Source organism: Vulpes lagopus, chromosome 1 (genome assembly GCF_018345385.1).
Source record: "Vulpes lagopus strain Blue_001 chromosome 1, ASM1834538v1, whole genome shotgun sequence".
Classification (NCBI taxonomy): Eukaryota; Metazoa; Chordata; class Mammalia; order Carnivora; family Canidae; genus Vulpes; species Vulpes lagopus.
Window position 1 is genome coordinate 40,398,930 of NC_054824.1, and position 12,779 is coordinate 40,411,708.

The 12,779-nt window shown below is 35.1% G+C and overlaps 1 protein-coding gene across 2 annotated transcripts in view; it reads right to left on the reverse strand.

Moving 5' to 3' along the window:
- Nucleotides 1-12,779, reverse strand: part of COL19A1 (collagen type XIX alpha 1 chain) — a 317,390-nt gene that overhangs the window by 180,641 nt on the left and 123,970 nt on the right. For both annotated transcript variants that reach the window (XR_005990424.1, XM_041772509.1), the window contains exon 13: nt 9,191-9,244. Coding sequence is in view for 1 of the 2 variants with exons in the window: in XM_041772509.1 (XP_041628443.1) it covers nt 9,191-9,244 (54 nt within the window). In the remaining variant the exon portion in view is untranslated. The remainder of the gene's footprint in view (nt 1-9,190; nt 9,245-12,779) is intronic.

The window sequence follows — 12,779 nt, forward strand, 5'->3', positions numbered from 1 at the left end:
TCAAATGCTATCAGCTTTAACTACTTAATATATGATCCCATGATGAATTTAAAGAAATTAAGGAAAACTGGATACTTAACCTTTAGAGATTATGTGAAAACTGTAACCTTACACCTTAAGAAAAAATTTCTTTAAGGGTTGAAAACAGCTACCGATTGGCAAAACACACTTCACAATTGTAGAAATACTTTTCAGGATAAAACTCACAGCTATATGCCTTCCACTGTTACCTCAGAATCTTTATAGAAAAAGGATGAGTGAAAAAGTAAATCATATTTGAGATGTGATATTTTCTTATTATTTGAAATAGCCATTCCTTCCCTAATAAGCAAAATGAGATTAGGCTGAATTGAGATGTGCTGTGAGTGTAAAACATACTAGGTTTTCAATATTTAGTACAAAAAATGTAAAATACCTCAATAATTTTCTTACTGATTATACATTAAAATGATAATATTTTGGATATTTATATTTTGGATGTTATTAAAATTAGTTTCACCTGTTTCTTTTTACTTTTCTTAAGATGGCTACTGGAAAATATATTTATCTTGAAATAATATCATATTTACAAATATACCATATAAGTATTATATTCAATAGATTCTATTTCTATTGGATAGTGCTACTTAGAAATACAAAAACAAGAGGTTGACAAAGACTCTCTCCTTGACCAAACTTTAGTCAGACTCTTCTGAGTCCTCTGCTGGATCAGGCCTCAACCTTGGCTGTTGTTATGTTCTGCCTTTGGCCTGCTTAGCCCAGTTTTAGCAAGAATCTTGTTAAATCAGTTTAGAAAGAATCCCCCACCCTTATATCAGATCAAGTTCCTCATGCCCTATCTTTGTTGTGTAAGTGACCTGCCTTTAGCAAGAATCCTATTAGGTCAGTTTGTCAAGAATCCTCCTGCCCCTGAGGTCTGCTCTTAGCAATTTCCCATTCACTGAGCTGGTCACTCCTTTGGCTATACATCCTCACCTGTCCTTGTATTTGGAGTTTATCTCAATTTTTCCCCCCGACTGCAATACCCCTATTCCATAAATTTATTTATTTATTTATTTATTTATGATAGTCACACAGTGAGAGAGAGAGAGAGGCAGAGACACAGGCAGAGGGAGAAGCAGGCTCCATGCACCGGGAGCCCGACATGGGATTCGATCCCGGGTCTTCAGGATCGTGCCCTGGGCCAAAGGCAGGCGCCAAACTGCTGCGCCACCCAGGGATCCCAATACCCCTATTCCAATAGGTTTGAACAGAAAGTCCTCCTTACCATTTTATTTTATTTTTTTAAAGATTTATTTATTTATTTATTTATTTATTTATTTATTCATTCATTCATTCATGAAAGACAAAGAGAGAGAGAGAGAGAGTGAGAGGTAGAGACACAGGCAGAGGGAGGAGCAGGCTCCATGCAGGGAGCTCGACATGGGACTGGATCCTGGGACTCCAGGATCACACTCTGGGCTGAAGGCGGCACTAAACTGCTGAGCTACCCGGGGATCCTCTCTCCTTACCATTTTAATAAGTGTGAGAATAATTTTTGCCTAACAGGGTCAAGATTCCTGCTCCCATGGAACTCATAAGAAGAGGGTGACTGCTGATAAATAGGACTCTAGGCTGAATATGATAAGAATGAGAGGGAGAGAGCTGCTATTTCAGTTGGGGTGATCAGAACCAGCTTCTGTGTGGAGACATTTATTGTTTCAGAGGATCCTGCCATGCAAAGATCTGGGAGGAAAGCATTGAGGTTAGAAGGCATAGCAAACACCAAAGCCCCCAGAGTGAACAGAATGTCATAAGCACACAGACAAGGAACAGGAGATCAAGTCAAGTTTAGACAAAGGTCAGTACACATAGAGAATTGCAGGCCACAGAAAGGAGGATGGGTTTTGTTCTAAATGGAATGGGAAACTACTTAAATGTTTCAAGCAGAGAAATGACATGTGACTTTGTTCCAAAAAAAAAAAAAATCACTTTGGCTACAATGTGAAAATAGATTGTAGGCAGCAAGATTGAAGCAGAAAAGGGGTTGCCATAGTTTTCCAGGCAAAATAGAGTAGGGTGGTTGGGATAAGGTGGTGATACTGGAAATGGAGAGGAATGGTCAGAAGCTGTACATACTGGGAAGTAAGACATACAGATAGGTTGGAAGAGGGAGCAAAGAAAAGGAGGTGTCAAGACTTAATTAAGTGATAGGAGGCTGTACCATTTACTGGGCTGAGAAGTTTATTTAAAAAGAGATTTTCTTTCTGCTTCCTGGTATAACAGTATGTAGAGAAAGACACATGAAGAAGAAATGGCTAAGAAAGACAGCATTCATTCAACAAATATTAATGAATATCTATAAATATATAAGACTAAACTATACTTTATGAACATATGAATATGAAAATGTTATTTTTTAAAAAAGACAACATTAAACATAACATTCAAGAAAATGGTTAACTCTATGGTGGGGCATGGGGTTATACTGAGTTCTGGGTACACTGGTGTTCTAGTTACTACTATGACTCATAATCATCACACATCACATGTTATAAAAATATTATTTTTTGGCATAAAATAATACATTAAATTTTTGTTCAATATTCTTGCCTGACAAACTAACCCTCACTGCAACTTCTGGGGAGAATTTATTGGCCAGTGAATCGGTGTAACCATCCCTGGTTCAATCAACCAAGAAATGGTAGGGTGGGGGAAGGGTAGGGGAATAATGTCACCAACTACAAGCTGATGTAAATATTGAATATTATTATGGAAGTGTAGCAAGTGTGACGGGAACAGTTTTCAGGGAAGCCTAATTTCATTGGAGGCACTCAAGATTCAGAAATGTGGCATTCAGGAGAGTCAGGAAAAGAGTGGTATTTTACGCAAAATCCTAAGTTGTTCAAGCTTTCCTATTAAATAGGTATAAGTAATAGTTACTTTGAAGGGTTGTTCTGAGAACCATAGGTTATAAAAACACTTAGTACATGGTAGGTACTTAATAAATGTTGCTTTTATTTTTCAAGTCCAGGTTTAAGGGATAATTAATAGTTTGTTCTGCTCAGGTTTGTACTCAGTTTGATGGATGTGGTACCACTGTGCTTTAACTCACATAGGATAAAATGCAATTGAGAGTACTGCATTTATCAAGCTTCTACTTTTATGGCCATTGAAGTGGGCCCATGTAACTCATGTCCTCTTGTGACAAAGTACAATGTTTTTAAGGCCAGGGCATCATAATAGGCCCTGAGAAACAGATCAGTAATGCTTTTCTCAAGTGCAATTTTTCTCCTCATGTCACACTGGTGCTGCTATCAACGGTTATTGAGTACTGGGGAGAAAAAGATGTAGCACTCACCATAAAGCATAAAGAATCAAATGGAACAGACTATGAATTCAATATTGAATAAGACGGGAATCTATTATCAAAGTTCTCAACAAAATCATGTATATAAAGATTCTCAAAAGCACAGTAGTTGACTCAGTATGTTATGTGGAAACAGGAACTCCTATCTAAAGGTAAGATGAAAGCTGAAGGACAGTATTATATTTAGAATTATAAAAGCAGGCAGACTATGAAATTAATTTTACTGGAATGTAGTATCTTTAAAATCAGAAGATACAAAATAATATTGATCAAAAAATTTTTGACCCATCAATTAATTCTTTGCCTCCTCTTCCCACTGATTGTGTCTTGTTTCCTAGCAATGGCACCAGCTGTTGCTAGCTGATAGCTCAGCTTTGGGATTTCTACATTTTTGTATTTAATAATACAGATTGCATTGGTATAAGGAGATTAATATGATTATTTTAGAAACATCAGATGCTGTATTTCTGATAAGGAATGTTTGAAAGACAATATAATAAAGATGCAGAGGAAGAGTCTAAATTCAATGATTGAAATAAACTTTTCTAATTATATAACCCCACAAAACAAACAAATGAAGTGATATTTCTATTAGAGATAAATGTATTTTATTTAATCCGGTTTCAAATGATAGTAAATGTTTATATAGCTCCTGGGTGCCTGGGTGGCTCAGTTGGTTAAGAGTCTGCCTAATGCTCGGCCCTGGGATCTAATCCCCGTCAGGCTCCCCATTGAGCAGGGAGCCTGCTTCTCCCTCTGCCTCTGCCTCTTCCCCCCCCCCCATCTCATGAGTAAATAAATAAAATCTTTAAAAAAATTTATAGCTCTTATTGTGTGCAACACACTGTTATAAATGCTTTATGCATGATAACTGTTTACCCTCAAACACAAACACACAAAAAAGCCCTGAAGTGCTATTAATATTATCATCCCATTGTGCAAATGAAAAAAGTGAGGCACAGAGGGAATAAGTAATGTTCCAAGTAGCATGCCAGTTAGGCAGTGGCAGAGCTGAGATCTGAGCTCAGGAAGTCTGTCTTTAAAGGTTACATTAACAACTTTATAAGACTCCCTCTCAAGTCTGTTCTAAGATGCAATTGTTGAATATAGTTCATAGTAGGTCACAATCAAAATCATTTAACTATAAATGCAAATGTGTGTAAAATTGAAGTCTTGTATTTTATTTTTTTATTTTTATTTATTTATTTTTTTTGAAGTCTTGTATTTTAAAGGCTAAATTCTAGCAATTCAATTTTTTGACAATTTTATATGTTTGGTTTTCATTACTTAAACTATAAGGGAAATATGAGCATGTATTAAGTCCAATAACTTTAGTCCAATACTCCAAAACCTTGGAGAACAATCCAATGTTTACAAACACATACACTGCCAAGGATGCATTTAAAAAGATATCACAGAGTTGGTCACAGGTCTTTGGCGTGAGAAAAAAAAAATTAAAAAAAAAAAATAAAAAGATATCAGAGCAATTTTTTTTGTCCTAATGATTAAGAACTGCTACATTAGTTGGTGGGCCTTAAGGATGCTAAACATTCTGCTCTTACCAGACAATTCCACATGACAAAAAGTTGTCTTACCCCAAATGCCAATAATGTCACATTGAGAAAGCCTGAACTGCTGAATATTTCATTGTAAATTAGGTTTACATTTTCCAAAGTGAGCTTGCTCAGTTTTTGAAAAAGCTAGCACAGAAGAAATTATTAAAAGATACATTTACATCAAGATATTTGTAATATGCAAGAATAAAGACCATTAAAAAGGACTCTTGAATTCATTTAGTAGGAATATTAGATTCTTCCAATTTTCTTTGACTTGGAAAGTAGCTGGAGTGAGCTGGCCCATTGAGTTTATTCACTCTGCATTCTAACAGAATGTTTCTCAAGTTAAAATCTCCATCATGGCTTGACTTTAATTCAAATTGAAATCACTATTATAATGCCCTTCATTCCTTAAGAATGTGTACCTGTGCTTATTGAAAGTCAGAGTGAACTGTCATAAATGCTGAATGATTTTAATTTGCACAGTCAGTTTTAGCACTGAAAAATAGGCAATGACAAGTGTGGCATGACTTAGTGGGAAAGCAAGAGACTTTTCAGTCAAACATATAGGGTTAAAAGCTGATTTTACCATTTTCTAAAAAAAAAAAAAAAAAGTGGCTTAATTTCCCAGGCCTTTATTTCTTGCCTCTGAAAATAGAGATGCTATCACCTCCTGCTATAGCTAGTCCATAAAGCAAGAATAAGGATCAAATTTCAAATTCCTGGGGATCCCTGGGTGGCCCAGTGGTTTGGCGCCTGCCTTTGGCCCAGGGTGAGATCCTGGAGTCCCGGGATGGAGTCCCACTCCATCCATGCTCCCAGCATGGAGCCCGCTTCTCCCTCCTCCTGTGTTTCTGCTTCTCTCTCAATCTCTGTGTCTATCATGAATAATAAATAAATAAATAAATAAATAAATAAATAAATAAATAAATCTTTTTAAAAAATTTCAATTCCTTGTGAAAATGGTTCATGAATAATAACACAATATTAACAATACCGCCACTAATGATGTAATAGCAGAGCATTTGATTCTTTATTCCTAGTGATAGTAGAGGGAGAAAAGGAGAATTTTCATTGCTTTTTATTATTTCTCCTTAGTCATGACTCCTGAATATCTTTGGCAAAATCAAGGAAAGGAATATCATCTACATATTAATTAAGTAACCAAGTGAGAAAAATTAATATGCTTTATCCTGTTTTATGATGTATCTAATGAGCTACATTAAACAATGATGGTGCTAAAGAAATGACAACTCTGTGATTGGGGGCATGCTAAGAACCCTTCCAAGATCCTTCTCAAAGAAAGGCTGCACTGCCTGATGTGGGGAAAAAAAGGCAGAAGAAAATTTATTAAATGTCCTTACTACCTACAGCCCATTCACAAGTCTTTCAAACAGGCAGAGTAACCTTCCTCTAGGGACTCAACTACCTTGATGTTAATACTCGGCTAAGGGCAAAAGACAATCTTAGCCTGATCCCCAGGATCCTGTAAGTCTACTTTAACATATAAAAATTCCTTTAGAAATTTCCTTTATCTCTAAACCCCCAAAATACATGCTAGCAATCATCCCCCAAGCATATGGCCCACCCATATACATTTGAAGGGTCTCATGACTAAGATTTTATTAGGTGGTAATAAATGACCTTTTCTCAACAATAGCTAGCCTCCTCAAGGTCCTGAGATCCTTGCTTCCAAAACTCCTTAGAGACCTACAATATCCCTAACCCCCTCCCACTTTGGATGTATATACTGGGCCACTCCTCAAGACCTCAGTGCAGCTCTTTCTGCCCACAGGTCCTGTACCTGTACTTTAATAAAACCACCGTTTTGCATCAAAGATGCCTCAAGAATTCTTTCTTGGCCATTGGTGTTGATCCTTAACAGCGTTTCCTACATCACTGCCCACTACACTATGTACTCTCTTAACAGGTTGGTCTTATTCAGGTTTAGAACTCCTACAATGGCTGCCAATCATTTGGGATGTAGTAGGCATGCAAATATATGTGTTTATCAATTAATTATTTCTAAAAGGCCAAATAACCTTACTTAAGAAAAATTTCCAAATCTCTAAGTTAATGTAAATAGATTTCAGTTTCCAACCCCTCAAATCTCCAGTTTTATTCATGTGTTTGGATAAGTCCCTCACTATTTCAATTCCAATGTTATCTTAATGACATTATAAAAATCTTTGTTTTGTGTCTCTATCTCAGGAAGCCCACATACATGCAGCTTGGTTATCTTTTGTAACACTATCATTAATTTAATTTCCTTCAATACTCCTAAACCTTCACAAGATAATATCCTTCCTATAATGAACGATCAAAATCTTGAGCTATTTTTGAGTTTTCAATGCTATCAAGTGCCAAATTGCATGTTTTACATTGTAATAATACTATCTATGCATTCCTTTCCATCTCTGTTATCCTCCTTTAGGCTCTAATTACTTATATTTTAGACTATTATAATACTTTCTCAGCTTTTAAAATGACAATTTGGCAAATAATTACTGGGAACTTACTCTGAAAATATTTACTAAGTACTAGGGAATCCAAGAAATGATCTTTGCTCTCATGAAGAATATAATAGAAAAACAAATATAGGCAAAGGTCTGAATTTTATCCATTTTACACAACACACAGTAAAGCTAATCTTCATTTAAGCACAGCTTGGATGACGTCTCCCCACTGTTACAGAGGAAAGAGGGCAAACATCCTCAAATACAGCACTTTCCATACTCTGGCTCCAGCTGTATTGTTTTGTTATTCCTTCATTTCCTTATATGCAGTAGAAATGAATTCCAATAACCTGAATGGATGCTTCAACTTTCATCAAGTTTGTGTGCTGCTCTTTAAGTTTGTAATGTTAAAAATATCTTTTTAAATAAATTATAGGACATCATAGTGATGGCGACCTTACATTCTAAGCCCATCCTCTACACACATAGAAGTGATTTTCTTAGCTAGTGACGGAACTGTACATGGTGGGCTCTGGGTTTCAACACCAGAACTCTTACTATGATACCAGGTACTTCCACTGGTGGGGAAGGGAGATGAATCAGATGCTCTGTTTAAGTGTATGGGCCAACAGGTGTGACATTCAATGTCTTGATACATTGTAAAGAACTAGAGAAGATTGCAGAGATTCCTCCTGCTACAAGCCCTAGGTACCAGTTCCCTTCCTCTCATATAGAATAATCACTTCAAAGGGGAAAGGAATAAGAATGAGAGTCATATCAAATATATGAACGGGGCTCCTCAGGAAGTAATAAGAGAGTAAAGCTGTGAGGGGTCAGAACTTCAATCCAGTGTTGACTATAGGGTTAATTCCTGGGGTTAACCCTTTTTTCCTTTCTGGGATATTTCTTCTCCTCACCCAGGTATCCTTCTTTGTTCACAAAGTAGTAGTGATCTACTGCATACAAGATGGGTTTCATATGCCTCGAAGGCATTAGGGGACCAAATATAGTTTCCTTTTCTTTTATCTATAAAGCAAATAGTGTAGCCTCTCAGAACTTTCTAAAACATGTTTACGAAAGTGAAAAAGAAAACTGGGAAAAAGTAACTCTCATGGTGGTCACTTTCCCCAGTAAGGTTAGTATATCTACAGTAAATGGTGATTTTGATGACCAGAAGATTAGTATATATTTCAGAGAAAAACCCAGATTTGGGGTAATCTTCAAATTTTACCATAAGAATCAAAGTAAAGCTCAGGAGGTGGGGGTGGGGTGGGGATTGTCATTTTAAGGGAAAGAAGAGGAGATGCTAGAACATCAGAATGTTACAGGCAATAGTATCCCTGAGGCCAATGACCTGGTGTGGTGGAAAAGGAGTAACACAGTGATACAAGTCTCCCCTCCCCTTCTCCTTTTCTTTTCATCATTGCAATCCCACCCATGCAGATTCTTTAGTAGATAGAACTTTGATTTAAGAAGAAGAGTGACACAAAGAAAAAAAGATGAAGAGTAACCATGGGTAAGAACACAGACCACATGAGAATGTATGTAAGAAGAAAAAAGACAAAGGAAGACAAGAAAAAATGCAATCCAGAAACAATAAAAAAAGAAAGCTCTGTTAAAGATGACACAATATGAAATATATAAACCCAAAGGACAACCCATGATGACACTAAGAACATGGAACCATGTAAAACACTGCCTTGATTCTTGATTCTGCCTTGATTGTGGCCAGTTCTTCCATAGATAGTAAAGTCTTCATACCCTTAGGTAGTCAAAATATTTCTGTGGCAAAATGTAAACAGAGTATTAGAAAAACAAGTTAGGCTTACATTTTGTCCATTAATGCCAGCCGGACCTGGATCTCCTTTTTCTCCTTGTTCACCCTAGAAAGAAACAATTTATACAATGAAAAATGTTATATCCTGAGAACCTTTACTAAGAAAAAACAAGAGAGTTACCTTGTCGGGGCATTTATAACAATGTAATTACTTTGCTAATCCCCTGAAACATTTATTAAAAAAACAATTCTGAGTCCTAAAACCAAAGACAAGTTTAAAGGTTCAAAGAAAAGCTGTATAAAAATGATTAAAGGGTAAAAATAGAACAAGGATTATTTATTTTCTTCTATAAGCAACAAAGAACTTTCTGGAAGGCAATTTGGCAAAATATATCAAGAGTCTTAAATCTGTTCATTTAATTTGGCCCAGTAATTCTGCTTCTAAGAATGTATCCTAGGGAAATAATCAGACATGAAAAGTTTTAGGCACTAAATTGTAGAGTGGAATGCTATTTATAGCAGTAAGAAGGAGAAATATCCTAAATGTCCAATAAAAGGGAACTGATTAAATAAATTATAGTATTTAGATATAATGGACTATAATACAGCTGTTAAAATTATGTTTATGAATTTTACTTTATACTACAGGAAAATTCTTATGATATGAAAAGTATGATACAATTAAGGAACTGACAAATTTAATGAATTAATGTTAACAAATATATATTTTATTAATTTAAAGTTATAAATGCTCAAAATGACCAATTGTTTATGATACGTACCCATAGTGACATATATTTTTGATTATCATCTGAAATATGTATACTTTTATTGGCAAATTCTGCACATCTGTAGCATAATTCAAAACCAATTAAATACCTATTTACCTAACTATCTACCTACCTACTTGTCCACCAACTTATGTATCCACCTATGATGGGTCTTAGAAACAATACTGTAAGAAGACAAACCAGAACAATAGAAGTAGTTAATCTATGGTTTCTGTGATTATTGGTGATTTTTTTCCTTCACTATATTCTTGTTTTTTAATTTTTTAAAACAAACATGTATTATCTGTATAATCAATAAAATGCTAAAAAATAAAATAATATGCATATAAAGAACTCATCCAAGTTGCTAGGTCTATCATATAACACAGTGTGTGTATATGTGGTAGTGTTTGTAGTAATCTCTGCTTTGTGCCACTAGGATCATTTTTATTCTCTTCTTTATTCTGTTGTTCTTTTCCCTTCATTTTTTTCTTGTAGTGAATACTATTATTTTATACATTAAAAAAAGCCTAAGGGAAAGCAAGTATCTAACTTTATGAGAAAATACATTATACACTCTAAGACTATATATTACTAGATCTAAGACTATGTATTCATCTAAGACTATGTATTATTATGATATCGAAATAATCTATGACTATGTATTATTATACTATTGAAAACACAGGATATGAAGCAAAAATAACTTAATAACTAGAACATAATATATATAATATGTAGGATAAACGAAAGTATATACAAACACATTGGAATAGGTTCAAGTTAAAATAAAGCTGCAAATTTTAAACTGAAAATGGAAGGGTGAGGAAATAGTCTAGATCTGTGCTGTTCAAGGTTGTAGCCACCAGCCACATGTGACTATTTACCTTTAAATTAATTAAGATTAAATAAAATTTAAAACTCAGCTCTTCAGTTGTCCTAGTCACACTTAAGTGCTGAATGGTGCCTATACTATTGGACTGTGCAGATTGGAACACTTCTATGATTACAGAAAATTCCATTGAACAGTGCTATTCCAGAGGATGTTATATATGACAAAAAAGCAAAATGGGAATTAAGAGGATCAGAAATACACAGAAGAAAATATCATCTAGAAAGCAGAATAAGAAACAACATGGTGTCTTCATGATGACACAAAATGCATTCAGTACACATTAATAGCATGCATTGAAATTTCTGGCACATAGAGACAGGTATAATTCTATGGATATATCATCAACTTTCAGAATGTAACTAAAAATGAATATCATCTTTATTCCAAATTAATGGTTTACATAGGAGAAAAAAATAAGCAACTCTACATATTAAAGAGATATACGCCTATAAAGAAATCTGCAAGCTTGACAGTGGTAATAAAAGTTAAGAATATGTATAGACAGAACAGAGTTGATCATCTGATGGGGTTTATGCTGCACAGGAAGAGGATTAGAGATGTAGCAGAAGGCTACGGAAGAAACATGCTGCTTCATTTGATCACTCCCAAAAGTCTGCAATGGATTTTTAAAAGTATAATTATATAAAAAAGCAAGTACAGGTCACTGTGATCAAATAAGGCTCACAAAAACCAAGTTATTCACTCTACTATCATTGTTAACAAATCCTATCATGTTTACTACATGTTAAACACTGCTTTAAGCATCTTGTAATTCTGTGACAATCCAGGATAAGTATAGGACTATTACTCTCATTTTACAGATGAGGAAACTGAAGACAGAGAGGCTATATAAGTTGCTTGGGGTCACACAGCTACTTAGAGGCAGAATCTGCTTCAGCTCAGGCAACATGGCTCGAGGGTCTATGCTCTAAAACTCTAAAATGATTCAGCTCATTTGTTTTTGAAATAGTCCAGAGATGATTTAAAAATGCAGAGTATATCTGGATTTCTTCCAAGCAGGAGGCAAAGTCTCTTCCAGTGTTCCTCAGAATAGGAAACAGAAACGTGGCTTTGCCAATACTACTATTGGGGAATAGGTAACTGGGAGAAGAATAGTAACCAATGGATTTTTCCCTCTCCCTCATCTATTAAGGTCTCTTCATCTTGACATTATTGACAATTCTTTGTTATGAGGGCTATCCTGTATATTGTAGGATATTTAACCTCATCCCTGGCTTCTACTCAGTCTCTCTCTACCCTGTCTACCCTTCAGTCCTGGCAAATAAAAACGTCTCTAGATAGTGCCAATTTTCCATTGAAAGTAAAATTGCCTACAGTTGAGGACCACTGATATATTACACACCATCATTATATATGCAACAGACTCATGATATGGAATGTTACAACAGACTGAAGCAATGTGCTGTAATAAACAACATGAACTTCACTAGGATTAAATGTGCAATCCTGCACTGAAGCTAATTCTGGATGGGTTAAAGAGCTCACTTAAAAATATTAAAGGAACAGAAAAAAATACAAGTGAACATAGCTCAGAGCTCATGATGAGTAAGGTGACTCTAAGTGTGAAACCAAAAGAAGAAATTGAGAATAGGGAAAACATATTTGACAAAATATTAATTATAGACTGATAAGGCAAAAATATTATAAACTAAACTAAAAGGCAAATTACAAGATGGGAAAAAGTATTATGTGGTGGCTTAGTAGTTAACATCACTAAAATGCAAAGAGCTTTTATCATTTATAAGAAAAAGAATAATATCCAATTGGTAACTGAGCATAAATAAAGCAGGCCATTCATTACAAGGAATATAAAAGAAATGCTACTTGATGATTAATATTTTAATTGGTATCCATTCATCAGGTTATACGCTAGCACTAGTAAGGCCTCTACATTGCAAATTCTACCATCCTCCAAAAAAACCAGTGGGAGTTGTGTATGCAGACAGGAAAAAGAA